The 21,350-nt window shown below is 37.6% G+C and overlaps 2 protein-coding genes across 2 annotated transcripts; both read right to left on the bottom strand.

Annotated features, from left to right (window-relative positions):
* Positions 1–1,461: 1,461 nt before the first annotated feature.
* Positions 1,462–11,330, bottom strand: LOC146477083 (glycosylated lysosomal membrane protein A-like). The gene is made up of 4 exons (XM_085114108.1): positions 10,932–11,330; positions 6,074–6,526; positions 3,813–4,348; positions 1,462–2,399 (listed from the first exon to the last, which is right to left on the bottom strand). The coding sequence occupies exons 1-4, from the start codon at positions 11,016–11,018 to the stop codon at positions 2,222–2,224; spliced, it is 1,254 nt and encodes a 417-aa protein (XP_084970234.1). The 5' UTR covers positions 11,019–11,330; the 3' UTR covers positions 1,462–2,221.
* Positions 11,331–12,354: 1,024 nt separating this feature from the next.
* Positions 12,355–21,344, bottom strand: LOC146477082 (cytochrome b-c1 complex subunit 10-like). Its single transcript, XM_085114147.1, has 3 exons — positions 21,174–21,344; positions 13,371–13,500; positions 12,355–12,527 (listed from the first exon to the last, which is right to left on the bottom strand). Exons 1-2 carry the CDS (start codon positions 21,320–21,322, stop codon positions 13,374–13,376), a joined length of 276 nt encoding a protein of 91 aa, XP_084970273.1. The 5' UTR covers positions 21,323–21,344; the 3' UTR covers positions 12,355–12,527; positions 13,371–13,373.
* Positions 21,345–21,350: the final 6 nt, after the last annotated feature.

The raw sequence follows: 21,350 nt of genomic DNA, 5'->3' as shown, positions 1-21,350 counted from the left end.
AAGAAGTCAGTGAAACAGAACTCTCTGCTCTCAAGCGCGGCAATCTCGATGGACCCCAGAACAGCCTGAGTGCAGGACTAAACAACATGCAGCATCATTTGTGATTTTATTTCAAACTTTATTGGATCTTGCTGGACTATTATTTAAAAGTTGCCTGTGTCAGCAGAGTCAAATGATACAGTAGTTAGTTGCAGGATAATACGAACATTATTTTCGCTATACAGTACGATTACATGATGATGGACCTTTTTTGTTACTGTTTGCTTTGTTCATGTGGGAGTTAATAACATGTATAAACGGGATGGCCCTTTAATGAATCACAAACTTTTCTTAACCATCCGAAAGTAACTGTCCCTTTGGCCTGCTAAAGCAAACGCGTGAGTGTGAGACAACTAGGGGGGCTCGGAGGCATGCTTCCCCGGAAAAAAGTTTGAAGAACTCAATTCTTCTGAAATGGCTAGAAATGCATCAAAAACTGTCAACACCACTAACGTAAATTTTTAATCGTATCAACTAAAGTATATTTTCTTTTCTTTTGAAGTAAGGAAGTCAATGCTTCAGTCTGGCCCTTACATTTGACCAACACAACAGGCTGAGGAGGCAGAAATTTTCGTCTTGTTTCTTGTGAAAGCCAGCAGCTTGTGAAGACCCAGTTCCGTTCTTCATGTTTCCGTAAATCATATGTGTTTCTTTGTTCGTTGTGACAGCGGGATTGAATGAACCAGAATGACCGTATCTGTACATAATTCTCCGTTTCAAATATTTACGTGTAACGACGGTAAGTAGCTTTCATAAATAAATGCCTTTGTGCAAAAACTCCTTCGAACTTATTCAGTGATTTAACTTTATCTTCGTGAAACACCAGTCCAAGAACGAATGAAAATAGAACAACAGCTGAAACTCCATAATCTAGTCGACCGTTCAGCAGCAAAACTAACGACAAACTGTCTGAAATTGTCGGGTTTGTTGGAGAAAACCCTAACATATTTAACAACGAGGAAAGCTGTTTCTGTAAGTGATGGATAGGGTAAGGTAAAATGAAGATTTTTTTAATCATCCACAAAGTGGGAGGGGAAGCTAAAGTCCCCCAGCCCCTCCCCCTCCGCGGTCCTTGCCGTGTGGTCCGAGAAACTGTGCGCGTTTTTCTTAAAATCAGTGCCCACTAATGCAGATTTTAGCAAAGGTTACTGGAAACCAGAAAGGAAATTGGCTTCAATATAGGAAAAATTCCATAAAATTGTTTTGTATTTTAAGGCATTTTATAACCAGAAGTTTCCATTGGAAAGCGAAGTGTTGCTGTGAAAGGTGGAAATGCATGCAGAACCATAAACATTTTTCGTCAACACAGCCAAGTTCTGTAGGGTTCAACGGCTGTTATCTATTCGAATTTAACAACAAATTCAATATCCACCAACTGAAATGGAGCGAATACATGAACAATCAAAGACCAGGTCTATAAAATGTGTTTGTTATTTGCTACATTTTATTATTAATTTCTGTAACATTATCGGTAGTATTACTGGTAATAAATCTATCACTACAATAAAAAAATGAAATTCAAACTTTTTTTGAGATGTTTCCATTTTTTGTTACTAATGAACGCCTGCACTAGCTTGTTAAAACCAGTGCGAAAACAGGCTTTCTAGAATATCCATTCTATAGACAAAAATCTGCATGGAAATCAGCCACAACTTTAGGCTGGTCGTACAAAACCATTCAATCTGTTGAAAACACAGATTTATACATATGACAGAGGCATACACATTTTCTTTAAATCCTAGCCAAACAAAATAGTGTTGCTTCACAAAAATAGCCATACCCCCAAAGAAGGTTTTTGTTTGAACCTTCATGTCTCCAGAAACGACAGTGAGGAAGCTCTAAACCTCCTTCAAAATTTTGGCTTTTGACACCAACTCCCTTCAGAACTTCCAATCACTTTCCATGTGATGGGGCGGAGGGGGGGAGGGAGGGGTATGGATATTCCTGGAACTGCACATTAAGTGAAACTGCATATCAAAACAATCTACAGCATGAACTATTCATCAACGGCTAGTTAGAAATGCCACTTTCTTTAGACCAGCTCAATCCAACTTATCTTTAACTATAACTTACGTACATTATCTCAAACTAAGATACAAAAAATAACGTATTAAACCAGTCATGTTAATCCAGCTACCAAATACTTGGCATGAATTCTGCATTCCCTTCATACGTGCAGGTGTCAGTTTATCATACCATATGATGATGTTGCCTTTTTTGCTTTTAATTTTTTGGCAATGACATAAACAACAGAGATAACAATAAGAAGCATTGGCATACCAAATCCCACAATTATAATGATCAGCACAACTGTAGAAAGTTTCTCAGGTACCGGAGTTCCATAGCCTACCACTGCAGACCTAGGAGGTTAGAAATAAAGGTATTGAAATCATGATGAGCTAATTAATTATTAAATAAATTAAAAATATCCCCGGGTCACGTTTTTCAGAGACATTCTTGAGATAATTTGCATACAAGTTACCGAATTTTCGTAGCAGCAGAAAAGATATGAGACATTTCAAAACAATGACACAACATTTAAGTTTGGAACACCTGCTTCAGATACTTTGGTATCCATTGTCACTTCAACAATGTTTACAAATGTTTTGACTATATATAAAACATACCAAGGAAGTGTTACAGTTGTAATTATGAATGAAATTATAGTAGAAATAATACTTATTTATGAATAACATGAAACAGATACAAATCTGTGAAAATATTACATAATACTTACGGAATACAACAAAAATGGCAAATACAAATGACGTGGTATGGAAACAAATCTGTGAAATCATTGTATAAAACTAACTGAAAGCGATACAGTGAAATACTTCTATAAATAATGAAAAGAAAACCGTAGTGATGAATAACAAGAAAGATGAAAATTAAAGTACGAGACAGTGTTAAATTAACCAGTAAAGTTTATAGTAGAATCTATCCCACTGGCTCCTAACTCAGTGCGTTTTAAATTTTATTGCAAACGTTCTGTTAAATTGCTATTCACTGACAAGGGATGACAGTTACTGCTGTGATAGCTGTTGTTAAGCTGACGTTTTCTGAAATCTGCCTGCCCCATCCAAGCACTATGGCATCTTTGATGTTTTGGCTGATTTTCAAAGTTTTTGCGAACCAGAAAGTTAGGATTGCATTAGGCAATGTGCCCCGATGACAGATTTTTACACCAAAATGGCCAAATTCACACCAAACTTGCCAAGGACAAGTTCAGAATGTGAAGACCATGAAACTGTGTGTGACAACAATCACGCTCGGAGTTTTATCAAGTGGATTCTATTTTACCGTTTTAAGAGGCATTTGATTTTAATTCCAGTTCTTACTTTTAAAGTAATTTGCATTGTAAGTTTACTTTTACTTTTATTAATTTTTTGATCAATTTTTGAATTAAAATGACTGTTTTCCTTTATATTTCTGTTTCATATTTATTTTATAATTATGCTATTTGTTTTCATTGAATCTGAGGCGAGTTTGTCACTTGCTACTTGTATGTTGTAACATAGGTTTTTAAATCACATATATCTTCATATAGCTATCTGAATAAAGACTGAACCCTTCTCAGCCTGGGTGATTACCATCACAGTCTCTGACAGTGTGTCCATGGCAAATAAATTCAAGTGTGATTTCTTACCACAAAGACATCTGAAACCATGATAACAATAAAATGTTGCTCATATTTTGTTTTACTTCATTTAGACCAAGATGTGTTTTTAACGTAAAACTGTTTAAATTTATATCAGAACACAAAAATAGCTTACCAACTGAGATAATGTGATCCATCACTACCGTCATACCATCCATCCTTTTGTTGTCCAAAGGAAACATTCATGCGATAAGAGAGGAAAGATACTGCACCCAAATTGTATGCTACGCTAAAATTACATTGCTGAAAAGAAGAAGGGGAAAGAGCTCGGCATTTTTTATCAATAAAATAATGTTTATTGCCATAATACTGATAAGAAGGAACTTGATAATCCAAACTTCTCATCTTGTTAACATATGCAACAGGTTTCCATGCACTGTATGACATGCCACTCACGCCAGTGCTGTTCACCACAATGGTTTTAAAAACTGCTGGAGTGTATTCATCATCAAAAGAACTCTCAGCTTTAAGACAAGTTGTACTTTGTGTCTGATCTGCTGTTAAGGAATACAGTTCAAAAATAAAACGAGTGTTTCCTGTCTTGTTGAACCTCTTCAAGCCTTCAAATGTAAGAGTAAAGACGGTTGAGTTGCTGGAGAACTGTTGCTTTGGTAACAATGACTCTCGTCCATCATTAAAAGAAGCATTGCACTACAAAAAAGAGAAACAAAGGAAGAGATGATTTACTGTCCTGGTTTTAGTAGTACATTTAGAAATACTTGTTGTTGACAAAAGGAAAAAATACATATTATTATCTACAACCAAAGCAAACAGAAAGAGACCTACAATAGTATAATATTATTATTTGTCTCTCTATTCATGATTTTAAAACTGTGTTTCAAACAGTTTTACTGTCCCTATTTCAAAGTTCTAAAAGACCAATTAATTTTATGGTGGACTGAAAATTAACAATGCTCTTGGGAATCGGTCAGTATAAAATGCAGACTGCAGACTGCAGACTGGGTATAAAAGACTAGGTATAAAATGCAGACTGAGACCAAAACCGCCTCTTCGTCAAATACAGGATACATTTTGAATTTTTTAACTTAACTTACGCTAGTGTCATATATATACAATCATCTTTCGAGATCATTTCCCATAAAATTGACATTATTTAATACATTGTTTTCGAAAAGCGTCAACCTTGAAATAAACAACCCCAAAGCATGACGTAAGCAATAACGTGGACACATGACCTTTACTTTGCACATGATTGACCTTTTCGCCACTTTGCATCAACATGACATTGGCGACATCGGTAAGTGGCAGTCAGGGTGGCAGTAAAATAATGCTTTTTGAATAAAATATGCGTTCATGTATTGCTAGAATACTGAAGGTATACAATTTGTCTTTGACAAACCTCGTTAATATTCAAAGAAACTAGTTAAAATCTGGCAATGTCAAATTGCTTGCCCCCTCGGAAATCACGTCAATTATGAAAACCGTCATGGGCGTAATTGTTTACGAACTAATGCAAAGCGATTAAGCTCGAGTCTTCTTTGTGAAGAAAGGGCCTCAGGAAATGAAAGCTACCAAATCGAGATAAAGAAAACAAACTGCTGAGAAATGGGTCAAAAATAAGGTCAATTTCGTGGGAGATGATCCAGGAAACGTGATTGCGTGACACTAGGGTAAGTTGAAAATTGAAAATGTATCCTGTGTTTGACGAAGAGATGGTTTTGATATCAGTCTGCATTTTATACCCAGTCTGCAGTCTGCAGTCTGCATTTTATACCTAGTCTGCATTTTATACCCAGTCTGCAGTCTGCAATCTGCAGTCTGCAGTCTGCATTTTATACTGACCGTCTTAGGAATATATTAACAAGTTGATCACCTACAAGCATGGAAAGCTATCCTTAGTGCTGCACAGCACAACAAGTATTCCTTATATTTTGGGGGTTAGGATCAACCATGGGTATTAATTTTTCTATGTATTTTTGCGCTGTTTATTGCTATGCAGCAAAACAGATCTTTGCAACGACTATTGGAAATAATTATCCAAAAAGAAAATGGGGGTAACCTTGTATTTTTTGGTGAAAAAAAAATTATAAAAAGCTTTAAAATACACAACAATATTGTTTTATTTGAACCCTTTTTTTTTTTTCAAAATTTCTGAAAAATGCATGGTTACCCCTAATTTTTGGATTCCAATAGCCCTTGCTAAAAACTGCTTTCCCATAGTCAAAACCATGCAAAAATTCCTTTGTTATAGTACGCACCAACCGTTAAAGAAACCTTTAGTTAGTTTCTTGGTCCATCCCAAGATACACATCTAATGTTCAGATAGTAGGAAAAGGAGGCAGCACCCTCACTAAGTCTGACACCTTTACAATTCCTTCCTAATGACTATAGAATTACAAAATGGATTTCTCTCACCTGGAAAATGACAATTCCTCCTAACATACTTGCATTAAAAGTAGTTATGTTGTTTTTGTAGTCAATTTGTGGTTTTTCCCAGTCAGCCAGGTTGTAAAATGGATGCTTCACAATATTGGTGACGTCCTCTTTAGTATAATATAGTTCATCCTTTGGATCCTGAAATTCATAGAAGGCTGGAATAACAAGAGCAGTTATGTATTCACTTCTCTCAGTAAAAGTTATTCCTCCTTGTATTGGCTTCCCACTTGCAACGTTTTCCCAGTTGATTGACACATTAACACCTGGCTTCTCAAAATAGGCCACAATGATGGTTGGGGAATAAACAACTGACCAAAGATAATGAATGGCACTTCTTCCATCAATACTCTCTGCAACAACATGAACAATGCTGTGGTATTTATCCTTGCACTTTTGCACTGCATTTGGACAATGTTTTTCCTCAATGGTAATCTGAAAAGAGTAATGAAAATTAAAAAAAAAAACACTTAAATCCCTGTAGCAGAACAACAACTTCAGCAATAACACTAGGTAACTTTTGGGATGCTCCACTATGTTTTGCTAAATGCTGGCCAACTGCAGTACCCCACATGGCCCAGATTTTAAGCCATACTTTTATGGCTACTATGTCTCTTACTCAACCTCTTTGTTGTTATTGCTAAATCATTTTGCACTGTTTACAGCTATTCCCTACACAGTATAATAAGTAATAATAAGTCATGTCCACTAATGGACCGACAAAAAAAGCCATTTAGTCATCCTGAGCACACTGGCCGACCTAGAAAACAAAAACACTCGAGCAAAAACGCAGCGGTAGAGGAAAAAAGAGAGAAGAACTATCGTTTGTAAAATCGAAGAGGGAATCGATTTATCAATAAAAATAAGCTAAACGCTAACTACATATGTATATCCGCTCGAGTCGTCATATTGGGTTCAAGTTCATTACCGCTTGTGTATCTATCAATCACGTACGTGAAAACTAACTCTACTAATCCGCTGGAAGTGGCAGTAATAAATTCTAAACTTCTATGCACAAGTCAAAAATAAAAACATCGAAACACATTTCATACGTGATCATGCATATTTGCATAATTTTGCTACTGACAGTAATTCGAAAAATCACCAAAGATATAAACATAACACGACCTGATGTTGCTCTCATGTATGTTATGGATGAAATGGCAATGGTTCTCACATCAGTATTAAAATTAGCCAGTAACAAATACATTCTAAGTTTATACAGTAAGCAATAGAGAGGCTGACTTCAAAAAGATTACCGGCTCCGTCGTCTTGCATGCGATCGCTCGTCGCTTGAGACACTTCACTTTCCTCCTTCAGGGGCACCCAACGACAGTTTTCTCTCAGATACTTAAAAACGCAATTTTAGGCTATCTGGAGTGCCTTTAAAGCTCTGTAGGTTCATTTCAGGCCACGCTAAAATAATTTTATCTGTTCGGTCATTCTAGGGGAACTTGAGTATTTTCGAAATTACTAGGGCATCTTTGTCCATTTCCCAAAAACCTTAGGTCTTATTTCCTTTCTGAAAATCTTAGCTGACCTTTCTTCGGTACCCGAAACCTAATTTTTATCAATCCGAAAACTCCTATATCACGAAACGTTCGAGGTGAAAATTTCCCTTTAGAAAACTGTAGGGGATTAAGGGCCTTCTGAACAGATAATTTACCGAAACGATCCGTTGGGTACCCCTGTCCGTTGCCCGCTCCGTTGTTTCTTCTAGCCTTCGCTTCTGCGACTTTGTGTCCCTACTTATCTCTCCCCCACTGAACGACACAAAGGATCGCAGCAATTCCATCTCGGAAGCCGGTATCAGAAGAGCAACCTATTTCGAGACAGAGTTTGTTTATGAACTTTATCTTCATCATTTCGGAAATATCTCGAAAGGATAAGTTTTTACCAGCCGATAAATGAATTTCCGATCTCAAAATAGACGGATAACTTAACTTTCTAATTCTTCTCCTGTAGCCATATTCGTTGGATTGATTTTGAACTAAATAATTCGAACACAGCTTTTCCGCCCACTCGTCACGTCCTTTCGAATCAAAGTTGCGGGAACTTGAACGCGCTAAAATAAGACCTTTGGTAATCAACCAATCAGATATGCACGTTTGGGATTTTTGATTGACAGTCTAAACTGTTCAGCCTGGTCTTATAGGCTCGCTCCGTGTTTAAGACCCGAAAATTACCGTATGAATATTTATTGTCCTTTTCCAACCATTTCCCTGTTGTTGTTTTCATTTTTGAAATAACGTGATATTTTCATGTACTTCCATTTTGTGTACTTTCATTATAACAATAAAACACTTGAGAGCTATGTGTTCATGTTTACCAAACCTGTTCAGCGCGTATCAGAAATCTCACTTGTCGCTGCCCTCACTCGTTCGATTTCTGATACGTCAACAACTCGTGCGTAAAAACCATACACGCGCACTTTCCATGAAGTAATCTATATGTCCTTTGCAGCCACTTGGGCAAGAGTCATGCAACGTTACCTGTCCCCACGTGGCGATGGGGAACATTGCATGACTCAAGCCAGAGTGGCTGCGAAAGAGACTAGCAAATGATATGAGCAAATTCTCTTTTGTTTTGTCCACCAACATGGCAGCAATATATATAAGTAGTATAAGTAGTATAAGCTTGGGGAAAGCAGAACTCAGTCAAATATGGGATGGATGAACCTCATGTTTTCATAAACTTAGGGCCCTTTTTCACAACAACTAGGTGTGTATATATATAAACAATAGCCTCCATTTGGCGCGGAATATGCTCAGATATTTGTCCGCGGACATCATCTGTTCCGAGAAGCAAACAGTTTTCCGAGAGCGAAGCTCGAGGAAAACTGTGAGCTTTGAGGACTGCAAATAATGTCCAAGGACAAATATCTGAGCATATTTTTAAAGCCAAATGGAGGCTATTATGGTTATTATCCTTCAAATATTTTTCGCAACATGTAGCAACGAGCTTGGGTATTTGAACATTTTGTTGAAGAACAGTTTACCGTCAAAAACGTTTAGAGCGTGTTGTTTTCTGATACTGCTTCATCGGCCAGCAGGTTTATCTCTCCTTCTGTCACAAAAACAAACTGTTCCCCCATCTTGACATTAAGTTTAATATTTGTAAACAAGACGCACCTTTAAGTTTTTAAAATTGGGGAATATCATCGAATATTCCCCAGTTTTAGCTGGGTTATATTCGGTCACGTGAGGCGTTTAGACCAATCGCGCACGAGCGAAAATATTTGGTGGATTATAAAATACTATACATGTATATGCACATGTATTTATGGGTTAGAGACTGTTGTGAGTGTTTTGTTTACAAATACACGCACGCGCCGACCGTACAATGAACAAGAAATTTTCAATACTGCACCAGGCCTTCTTAGGCAGAGGGCAGTATTGAAAATTTCGAGTTGTGCGTGAATTTGTAAACAAAGCACGAACTAACAGTCTCTAACCCTTTTAATATACGATCTGAGTTCACTGCACGCGATACACGTTAAAGGGAAAACATAAAACGATAACAATTATTATGACAGGACAATTTTAATAAATAAAAAATCCGTAAATAAGTACAGGTGTATTTCAATAATAAGCAAATTACAATTCACAAATACCCTGTACACAAGTCACTGATGGTTTGAGGGATTTCCTCTTCTCCAACCTGTGCAAACCTCGAAGGCATTTGCAATAACGCGCGATTTTCATGAGTTATCGCCAACACTGCACTTTTTGAATGTGGTGTCGTGACGTAAATGAAAATCACGTGATCGATTTTAACCAATGGGCGCACGCGTATTTTTATAGAGAACTCAGATCGTATATTTAACAATTATTCCACGAGCGCGCGTTGGATATGAGATGACAGACAGCTAACGAGGCGCGTAGCGCTGGGTTGGCTATAATCATCTCATATCCAACAAGCGCAAGTGGAATAATTGGAGCGATTGCAGAATACCCAGCCCAATAAATATCTTACTTGAAAAAGGAGTGCTCCCGCAGTCCCAGAGTCGATGATATTTAAATGAAGTGAGTAAAACAAGTGCTCCCCCCAGTCCCGCGGTCCCAGAGTTGATGGATATTTAAATGAAGTGAGTAAAACAAGTGCTCCCATAGTCCCGCAGTCCCGCAGTCCCAGAGTCGATGGGTACTTAAATCTAAGCTTGTTTTGGTTCATGGATTAAAGAACAAGTTATATTCATGTGCGGCATGCTTGTTTCGGTTCATGGATTAAAAAACGAGGTATATTCGTGTGTAGCGCGACGACTGCGGGATTGCGGGACTGCGGGACTGCGGGACTGCAGGAGCAGCTTTTCAAGTAAGATATTTGGTGGGCCGGGTATTCTGCAATCTAGCCAAATAATTGTTTTATTAAAAACAATCAAGAAATATTGCTAGATCTTACTGATGTTGCTGTGCAAGCACAACGAGAAGACAATTTAATGGTCGCCATTTCTCGGCCATGGTATAATGGCTCATATACCATGGCCGCTAAGCCAATCAAATCCCTCGAATTGCATCATACAATGATCCGGTTTTTAACAATAAATGTATATATATTACGGTAGTCTTCGCGTAAAAATAAAGTGATCACAATTGAAGACAACCAGTGTTTTCTTTAAAGCCTATATTTTGGCTGCATTGAACAGCCTTCATCAGGACCAAAGCAATGGTATATTTGTATCGTACCATTATTCGGTAAGAATCAGAGGTTGACAACTACTATATAATTATAAACGAAAGTAATTTCTTTCCACAAGAATTAAAGAGCAGCTACGGGTTTGAATTTCCATGACAAACTTCAGAAAAGTATGAGACATAAAGAGGCCTTTGGAGTGTCTTACCTTTCTCTCTTTGGCAAATGCCATTGAAGATATACAAACAATTCCAACAAAGAGGACAACCCTCACAACATTGCCACCGTCCGCCATATTGAGCTCAAGGAAGTCATGTGATTTTCAGGACTCATTAGGGGAGGGAAGGGAGGGAAAGGACTCGCAACCTCGTTCCCAGAGTCCTGTCTCTTCCTCCGCATTCCTCCGTTTAGTCGCATTTGCTATTTGCGTGTTTTCACATTGAAATATCTGTTTTCATTTATTATGTTAATAGGTTTTCACGTAACTTTGATTCTTTCATTGACTAGCGTAGGATTGAAAGATAATCCGAGTATGTTCATTGTGTCAAAGAATTCAGACAAAAAATGACAGAAACTAAGACTAGGTGCCCATGCCAGAGCTCTGTGCCCGGGTACTAAAAAGGACATTGTTCAGACTCCTTGGTGCCCAAGAAGCAATCGTGTTCTCCTTCGTCAATTTAGCGTCTGCCATTTTGTTTGCTGTATCGTAAGGAGGCATGAGGGAAAAACCTGGGAACTGACAAAATGCTGTTCACACCAGTACCCGTGCCCAGAAAAGGTACCCGAGTACTACCTTTGGAGGTAGTGCCCGTGCCCAGACGTTTGCTCGGGCACCGACAAAAAGCTCTGTTCAGACTAGTGCACGTGCCCGAGAACCGGGAACAGGCACCTAGTCTGAACTAAGTTGAATTAACTCTAAACCTAGTTTGAACTAAGTTGGAAACAAGTTGCATTTCGGTAGGAACTGTAGTATACCATCATCAGACTAAGATTATGCATACAAAGTAGGTCTTTAAGTGTGTTAACAACAATTCGAAAGCGAAACAAAGAGTATGCTCATGAGAAAAGGCAACGTTCTCTGCTGGATTTCAAGCCTTTGTTAAGAGAAGGTGTTTAATACAATCGAATCTATCTAGAACAAGTGCCTGGACATTTTTTTAAATTTTTTTTTGTACAAAACCAAAAACCTTAGACTTTGTGGACACAAACCAAACCAAACCAAGGCCCGGTTGTTCGAAAGCCGATTAACGCTAATCCCGATTAAAAATTAACAGAGGTTCTTATCTCTCCCGTTAAAAATGTGTTTTAAAAATAATTTTGGGCTAAGTCATAACTTATGGAAGAAACTTTATTTATTAGAAATTAAAGTTTAGTCAGAGTTCACTTTAATCCAGAATTAAGTTAATCGGGCTTTGAACAACCGGGCCCAACATTTGCAACTTAGATTATTTACTTAACTCTAAATAGTATATTGATGATTCACTTAGAGTCCCAAAAACATGGCTTTCTTGTAGTAGCTCTAAAGTCTTTCGTCTCTAAAGTTTTTAAAGCTCTTTATGACATCTAAGAGCAAAAACTACTTTTCTTATTTACATTAAAAACGACAAACCAAATCAAAATTATAGTTGAGCAAATGTTTAAAAAGAGTTTTTATTGAAACTGAACGCTTTCAAAAGATGACTACATCACTTAATGAGAAAACAAGAAGTCTCTTCGGGGAAAACATGCCCTCAATTAATCAGAACTTTGCAATCTTTAATGTCAATCCTTGATCCAGTCCCCTTGGTTTATTCTTGTTGTTGTCCTAGATGGAAAGAAGGTGAAATAAACTTTGGTTGGTGAGGATAGTATCTGAACAATTCCTGTATGTTAAACTACCATGATTTTTAATTTCCCTTATTCTGGGTTGATTGTCCAATATTAATAGAAAATGGAGTTGTTAACAACCAGATATCGTTTTTAAGAGTGGGAAAAGACCTTTCCATTCATTTCTGCTGTTTAACTGGATAAAGTGTAATATTTTTTCTGCTGTAGCCTGAGTAGCTGGAAGCCTTTTCTTGCTCTCTGCATTTGTGGCACAGCATTTCACCATTATTGGGAAAATTTGGGTTGGATGCAGTGAATAATTTGTTCACAGGCAGTTAGAAAAATGTCACATTTTTAACATATTTTTTCTTGCTTTCAACTACCTTGAAAGAATAAAGTCTACTACAAATTGCCAAAAACATAAAAACAGTTTTTATGTTTTTGGCAATTTGTTTTAACTGGTTGCTACCAGGAGATGGATCCGTCTGTATCAGGCATTGTTTGTTTTCTGATACAGGCTGCTCTCTTCCTGAACCAAGCAAGTAAAGTTATTGTTTGTCAGCCAGGAATACTTAAAGGAAAAATTTTAAAGGGTTCATAGCCATATCTGATTCCCTTGTGACATAAAATAGCCAATAATTATTTCGATATATTAAAATTCAGCCTGAAACAAAAACATAACTTCGAGGCTCCAGGGAATAAATTGTAGAGTTTATCTGGAATTATTCCCCAGAGCCTTGCAGTGATGTTTATTGTTTCAGGCTGAATTCTAATGTATCAAAATTGGGCTATTCAAGTATTCAAGAAATTTCCTCTTATAATTTACTAACAAATCACAAACCATTCACTTAGGAGTTTCGTGGTCATATTTGTCCTTGATAAATGGAATTTTTTGGGTCACAACCTTCCAGTCAGTAACAAACAAAAATGCAATTCCTGCTCCAGCCGTCCATGCTCCTGCTGTTGGAATCCTACAAAATGAACCATCACAACATAAGAAAAAAACACCATGGATACAGCCAAGTTGACATTCACTGATGCCCGAGGTAGTCAATACTGATAAAAATCAGTATTAATCAAGTGATTTTTACTGATTGATAACGGAATTCTGTGAAAAACGATAAATTAATTTGGTGTGTCAAATCGATATAATATTTATCGTTTTTTCATGATTTTACTGATTTATAACGGAAGTCCAAGTTATTCCAATTTCAAGTTAAGAGAAGAGGACAAATGACCGCCCTCTGCTATTTCTCAAATGCTTGGAAAAATAAAACCACAGAGAAAATTCTGGAATGCTATTGCGCTGCATCAAACTGCTGGCCATGCCAGGTCAAAATGCCAAAGAAGATTACTTGATTTCTCTTGAAGATCTATGTGACAATGTGTTTGAATTTCAATTTTTTGGGCGCTGAGTGACACAAAACATACCGAAATATTCTTTGCTTTCTTTCTGTCCATTTATTGAACAAATAAAACTTTTACATGTATGATGGGTGATTAATTGAGGCCCGACAACCCAAACACAACAGGCCGAGTGTCTGGGACCCAAGTTTGCTAATTGTTTGTCTTGGGAAAACCTACACGCTGCAAAGCTTTGATTGAATGGTCCTCAAAAAGTCTTGCCTGCAAATTTCCCTAGGTAAAAAGGTGGCCTGCTGTGGAAAGACTGCGGAAAGTCGTGAAAAGGTCACGCGGCAATGGCGTGGTAAATGGGTCAATACTTCCAGGCAGCACTATATTTGAATGGGCTTACAACATGGACAATGAACACTTTTGTACTGTCACCTTTATTTTGTTAACATTCCAACAATTTTCGAATTATTTGGTAGATTAAATTGTTTCCCAGAATGTGTTGGAAGAACAGTCAAAACATCTTGACGTAAACAAATTAAGCTTTGTTAACACTCTATCTGCTGTCTTCAAACAATTATTTGCTTGAAATTCGTCGTGGCTTCAGCTAAAGTAAAAGAAAATTCGTCCTTGCTATAAACTCCCTTTGTCTCTGCCGTTTTGTATCCTTCTGACTGGAAGTCTCGTGGAAATATACAGGGTGCAAAGAAAGTCAGCTTTGCAGCTTGCCCTTCGGGCAAGCTGTGGCTAGCATGTACTAGCCCAAAAGTCATTTTAACTAGCCCGAAAAAAAAAAAAAAAATTACAAGAAGCTAAAGTAGTATTAATTTATTCACTACCCATTTTAATTAGATAATTATTATTATAACATAGCGCGCGTGCATCCTAATCTAATTCCTATTGGCGTCATCATAGTACATTTCTCAACATACGCACGGCCGTGCATCCATCCGATGACGTGTGCAAGTCAGATGGGGGAAGCATGCGCGCACTGTGTTATTAAAAAACTTTTACAGAGAGACAACACCATAAAAAATGTATATTTATAAGATCGATCTTGAAGCCTAACGAAACGTAATTAAGATTAAAACAATATGAGAAACCATTTTCGCCTTTTTTTTTTGTACAGAGAATTTTGTAATTAATCGGGAACAAAACCTGTTTTCCAGGAATCATTTACTTTATTTTCACTATGTTATAAAAGAAATGGTTCATGCTTTTAGCTGTGTGTATATCGAGTTATGGATGCACTTGGAAAGTTTGGAGAGCACTCAAGAAGCTAGAGTTGCTCTCGGCTACGCCTCGAGCCACTCTTACCCTTCTCTCGTGCTCTCCAAACTTCCCGCATGCATCCATAACTCGATATACGCACGCTAAGCATGAACCAATTCTTAAATTACACGACTAGTTAATTAGTTAGCTGCTTTATTAATAACTGATAATCCACCATAATTTAATGAAACCTTTAATTAACAGTAAAAGTTGGCCTGGTAAGAAACTTAACACGTTGGCACAATGATTAAGCCTTACCGGGTAATTTTTGGTTGTGAATGCCTTTGCCTTTCTTTCATAATAAATGTCAACTGGTAATTGAATGATGGAGTAAAGAATTAAGGTGAAACAAGCAGGAAGAAGTTCCAAAAAACTTGCAATTGTTTTTCCTAAACATAATAATTATAACACATCTAACTGACTAGTTAACCTCTAATTTCTACATATTAATTAACTAGAAGCTGTATTTCCTAACTGTTCAAAGTCTCATTACATTTTGTAATCATTAGAACTTACATGAACCAGATACTAAAAGTAAACAGTCTCATGAAGAAACAAGTGATGAATATGTATGAATCTCAGCACGTGCAACACGTGGTAACTAACGTACATCTTGCAATTTGGAATTATTATCTATGCACATCTTCTGAGAAAAACTAGATTGAAACTAAACAAATTCCCACTAGACACACTAACACAACAACGAGGAAAGCTGCCAACAACAGTGCAGTCAGAACTTGATCGTGCATTTTGCCGCCAGAAAATGTCTTCAACTGAAAGGAGCACTTTTATCAACTGAAAAGTTCACTGCTAATCATAACTTTCTGCATAAAACTTGACATCTTTCATCATATTTTTGCTTCTCATACAAAAGTATTACATCAAGTAGATTAGCTTTCTGAAAAAAAAAGTTCGGCTGTCAGATTTCATGCGAAAGCAGAAAGTGCCATGTCACACATCAGTGCCGTCGTAAACAAAATTATGTAAATTTCTGGCCAAATGAACATCTTTAGATCTTGTCAACTTTGATAAAGGTTTCAAAGGAAACACAATTGTTTCATTTTTGCAATTTACATCTGATAGTTTATGGGAAAGCAATAGGACGTGATCGATAAATTTTCATCAACTGTTTGATACATACCGTGAATACCGTGTAGAATTTACCATGAACGAAACTGAATTTACCGGAGTATCAGTATCAGGATCAAAGCCTTTTTGGTACATTCATTGAATAATGAAGCATAATAAACACAGACAACTAGCTTCCTTTGAAATAATTCTTATCAAGCAAGAGTAAGTCATATTTCAATTTTTTTTGCTTGATAATTGCGTGGACAAGACTACAAAGGAAAAATTTCACGCATTTATATGTCAGGCATGAAATGTAATGCGATACTTTTTTCAAAAGATTTCCCTTTGTGAGATCAGCTTGAAAAACGGCTTTCGGCCCACATAAATCTACCTGGAAGTTAAAAAAGTATGTCTTAAAGTAATTTTTTTAATTTCATTTCCCAAAAAACTTCACTTGCCCGTCGGGCAAGTGATGGTCAGAATCCACTAGCGCAATCGCAAAATCCACTAACCCAGGGCTATCGGACACGACTTTCTTTGCACGCTGAATATAACAGCCAATCGTAAGTATTGTTCCTGGCCCAATAAAAAAAAAAAGCCAGAAATTGGCTTTTGAACATATGATCCAACCAGTAAATGTATTGTGCCCTCCTTGTTCGGAATGAGATGTAAGAAGGGAGGGTATGATCGCAGGTTAACCTTAATTAAGGATTTAATTTGAGCAGGACGTAACACATTGATCGAAATCGAACATCGGAAACCTAATTGATAAATGGACATTACTTGATTTTACTCGATAATAATCAATCAATTAAGCAAAGTCACAGACGTTTGGGCATCAGAAATTGATTTCTATCGATTTTGAGAAACTGTCCGAGGGTACCGCGAGAAACAACGCTCATAATTTACCCAGGAAGGCAATTTGATTGAAGCAATAGTGTTAAGAGTTAAACCTAGGCATCGAGAATGTATTTATGAAAAATGAACACTGACTTCCAGTCTGTGACTTGTTAGCATCTTTTTAACCATCGCTTCATGCCTTACAACAGCAACTCTCAAGCATTGAACTCTAACAAACCTAAGCAAACGCATTTCGTCAGTAGTCGGCCATCATTCTCGGTAAAGACCAATGCTGTTTATTTATCACCAAACCCTGCTTCAGGGGCACCCAACGGATCGTTTTGGTAAATTATCTGTTCGGAAGGCCCTTAATCCCCTACAATTTTCTAAACGTAATTTTCACCACGAACTTTCGTGACATGGGAAAATTAAGGCCTAGTGTTTTCGGATTGATAAAAATGTTGTTTCCGGTACCGAAAAAAGGTCAGCTAAGAATTTGGGAAAGGAAATAAGACCTAAGGTTTTCGGGAAATGGACAAAAATGCCCCAGTAATTTCGAAAAGATTCAAGTTTCCCTAGAATGACCGAACAGATAAAAATATTATAGCGCTGCCTAAAATAAACCTGAAGAGCTTTTAAAGGTACTCCAGGTAGCCTAAAATAGCGCTTCAAAGGATTTGAGAGAAAACTGTCGTTGGGTGCCCCTGCTGCTTGTTCTTGATTTTTTATTACGACGACAGAAAGGAACGTTGTTAAATTTGCTATGGCACTTACTGTTTTTGTTACAAGTCGTTGGAGTTTATTTAGACATACTAATGTACCAGCGAGCGCTTTGCTTAGTGATGTTAGCATCCATGTACAGTGCAGCTCAGAAATAAGCGAACATCGCATACGCGTACCATACGCAAGTAATACGCGTATGCGTATCACGTCATACGCGTATGCGTATAGCGTCATACACGTATGTCCCGCCTTTGTTATTCATTGCCATACCTTTGCTTTATGTGGCATTGTCTTGCACAACAAAAGAAACGGTAAAGTAAAAGCGACAACCCGCAGTACGAAATTTGAATAATATGAATGACGACAGGACTATAATAGAACTTGTTTAGAACTGCGCTTCGACAAAATCGGCGAATGACATAAACATGACTGAGCAAGACCAAACAAGATTCAAGTTTCCCTAGAATGACCGAACAGATAAAAATATTATAGCGCTGCCTAAAATAAACCTGTAGAGCTTTTAAAGGTGTACTCCAGGTAGTTCTCTGTGGCAGAATTCGCTGATTCAAATGATAAAATTCTCTCCATTCATAGACAAGATTTTTCTTCAAAGTTTTCTGTGATGCGCCGATCACATTTTGTGAACATTATGCGCCGAACATTATGCGTTATTTTTTGGCAAGTGAGCGTTTATAAAATTATGCCGCCGCAAGCGTAAGCTGAATTGCAGCTCAAGAAACCGAGTGCTTTAGAAAAGACAATAAAAATATCAAGTGGTTCCCTCTTAACGTGAGGCTTATCATTTTGGCAACATTTTTTATTTAATGAGGAGATTTGGGCAATACTTGACTCTCATGCATTCGATATGATGCTCGACAGCGGTCAACAACAAACAGTCAATATAAACACGAGACGATCGACGGACATGCAGCTTGACCACCAGTTTATAGCTTATTTGAAATCTTCATTGAAATCAACAATGACCTTTTCACAATAGAAGAAACAATAGGCTAGCTCATACATACTAATGATCGCGTGTGCGTATAAGTCAATATGCGTATGCGTATAAGTCAATACGCGTATGGGTATATACGCATACGCGTATTGTACGCATTTTACGCGCATATTTTGGTTCGCTTATTTCTGAGCTGCACTGTATCAGTATTGCCTAGCGCGGGTTCTTGCTGGATTCATTCATATATGGATGGAAGTTCTTTCGGCCTGGTTGTACACCAAAGTCAAAAAGAGGCAATTAATGATAATTCTCTTATTGCACTAACAAGATAACTCTGAACAAGATCTTACTTCAGCTGACAACGACTGGCCGTTGCTCGTCATCTGTTGCCAGTCAAAATGTGAGAGACTCTGTTTTCAAAAGGTTTAATACCGTTTTCAACGCGTTCTCTTTGCCACGATAAGTTTCAGTAAGTTTTTATCAGTTTTATATGAAGTTACTGTTGTTTTGTGATGAAATCGATAGTCAATCTGTTGTAATTAAAGGCCCAGTTTCACCCATTCGGCTTTGCGGCCGTTTGTTATTGTTTAAAAGCGCTTCTATTGTTTAGTCTTGCGATCTGATTGGTTTACCAGAATATTCCCGCTGGCATGAAAGTCCTGGCGCATTCAAAATAAATCAGACCACGCAAATCGGACTGGTTGATTTCGTTTCAGTCGCTCCGATTTATTTTAATCTCTATACCTATAAGAAATATGTACTCTCCAAAGCGCTCGAGTTCTTTGTACTCCTTTGTGTAAAATTCTCGGCAACCGAAATTCGAGGTGTGGTTCGTTTTTCTGCATTCATTCCTTTGAGCGACGTGGCGAAACAGTCGAACAGTTAAAGCCGGCAGCCCTCAACATGAAATAATTTTGCCCGAAGATTTTCATTCTATTGTTGTATAAGTTAGACAGTAATCTTAAAGTGTCCTTTCGATTATTATAAAAGCTGACATGAAATGAAATTAACAGTGCTGAACTCGTTAGCTCAGTTAATATCGCTTTCAAAATTATAGCGAGCCGCGTCGATCCGGTCTATCTTACTATCATGAAATTATTTCTACCTTTGATGATAAAGCAACGATGCTACGAATGAATCTGCAGCTTACTAAGCAAATGAGTATTTTAATTTATTTGCCTGTGCCAATAAGAAAAAACGAAGGAACGCCACCTAGAAAACCATACAGTTTATTACGTCTCTTCGCAACGCTGTTTACATGAATCGGGAGAATAAAATCGAATGGAGCTAAAAAACTTACGTGTTAAGGTCAGACATCCGTAGAAATCAGGAACATCGTTACAACAGATGCATGCATGGAGACAACAAATCCTCCCGCTTCTTTGTTTCAGAATAAAAGCGAGACGAATACATTCCTTCGGAATAACAACTGTACAACTACATTGTCAACGGCGAGATGTTACTTAGAAGCGACCGACGATTTTCCAATTTTCCTTTCCACACGAAGACTGTTCTTGAAAATATCCACATAAATAAAGCGAGAGGATATTATACAAAGCTTAGTGACACGAAAAATAGTGATATTCCAGGAAATGAGCTCGATGAATGTGGATTACTTTCGCTATTTAGCGCTCGCCAGTAATTTTCTGAATTTGCGACTGTGCGAAATTCAGCTCGGCGCGCAATGTCTCTTGGGTGAACATGGGCCTTTAAAGTTAAATTTTAAGTTAAATCACTGCTTCGCTTGGGCACCGATAAGCATGCTTACCAGTTTAGCAGTAGTCAATGTTCACGCAGGTTCACGTCTTACACCGTTTCACAGCGCCAAAAAGGTTCGGGAGATAAAGCAGATGAACGATTGTTCAAACAAAGTATAGCTCAGGTTTAATACAACTTATAACGTCTTGGGAGTCTATCTTATCTCCCCATTTACACTTACGCGAATGAAAACCAGTAGCTTTCCGTCTCCGATATTATCGAACAAAATCGATACTAATCGAACCTTGATTAATGAAATCGATCAATATCGAGAATCACAAATAATCTGGCAATCGATTTTTATCGATTTCCGATATTAATCGATTAATTCATATCGATTAATATCGATTTGAATTGATTTTGATCGAGTATCGGAATTATCGATGTGTTACGTCCTGAACTCATCGATTGACCACATCATTGACAAATATGGGTTTACCTCGGTGTAAGAACTTGACAGGTTTTTCTTTGTGTTATTGGTTATTGTTTTCCTTTCCTTTGTTGTTTTATCGTTCTTGTTTTCTTTCTTTTACGTCAACTGTGAGTTGTACAGTCAGGTTCTTACACCGAGGTAAAGCCACAAATATTGGCATATCAACTATAAACGTCCTGCAACTCGTCCCAACGTAATTTCACGGTGAAGGGACATTCAGAAAAAGCAGAATTACTCACCAGCTCTTTCCAACTTTAGCGTAATATCGTCCTAAGTATAACAGCTCTGAAACTGGTCGCATCTCCGTCACTTTTACTTGCTTCTTCACACCGCTCGTAGTTATCCAATATGGCCGATGGGACCCGAGATTGGCAGGGGCCTGGGACATGGGGACGAGTGGTGTCGGGGAGGGGAGG

The sequence above is a fragment of the Pavona decussata genome, unplaced genomic scaffold (assembly GCF_977016875.1).
Source record: "Pavona decussata unplaced genomic scaffold, jaPavDecu1.1 SCAFFOLD_72, whole genome shotgun sequence".
Taxonomy (NCBI): domain Eukaryota; kingdom Metazoa; phylum Cnidaria; class Anthozoa; order Scleractinia; family Agariciidae; genus Pavona; species Pavona decussata.
This window is presented reverse-complemented; position numbering and strand designations above follow the sequence as displayed.

What these genes read in the sequence shown, in the direction of transcription:
- LOC146477082 (XM_085114147.1), bottom strand. Translation starts at nt 21,322, where the DNA reads ATGTCCCAGGCCCCTGCCAATCTCGGGTCCCATCGGCCATATTGGATA. An exon ending in GCTAAAGTTGGAAAGAGCTG is followed by an intron (nt 13,501 to 21,173) that starts GTGAGTAATTCT and finishes TTCATTTTGTAG; the next exon opens with GATTCCAACAGCAGGAGCAT.
- LOC146477083 (XM_085114108.1), bottom strand. Translation starts at nt 11,018, where the DNA reads ATGGCGGACGGTGGCAATGTTGTGAGGGTTGTCCTCTTTGTTGGAATT. An exon ending in CATTTGCCAAAGAGAGAAAG is followed by an intron (nt 6,527 to 10,931) that starts GTAAGACACTCC and finishes TACTCTTTTCAG; the next exon opens with ATTACCATTGAGGAAAAACA. An exon ending in GGATCACATTATCTCAGTTG is followed by an intron (nt 2,400 to 3,812) that starts GTAAGCTATTTT and finishes CTAACCTCCTAG; the next exon opens with GTCTGCAGTGGTAGGCTATG.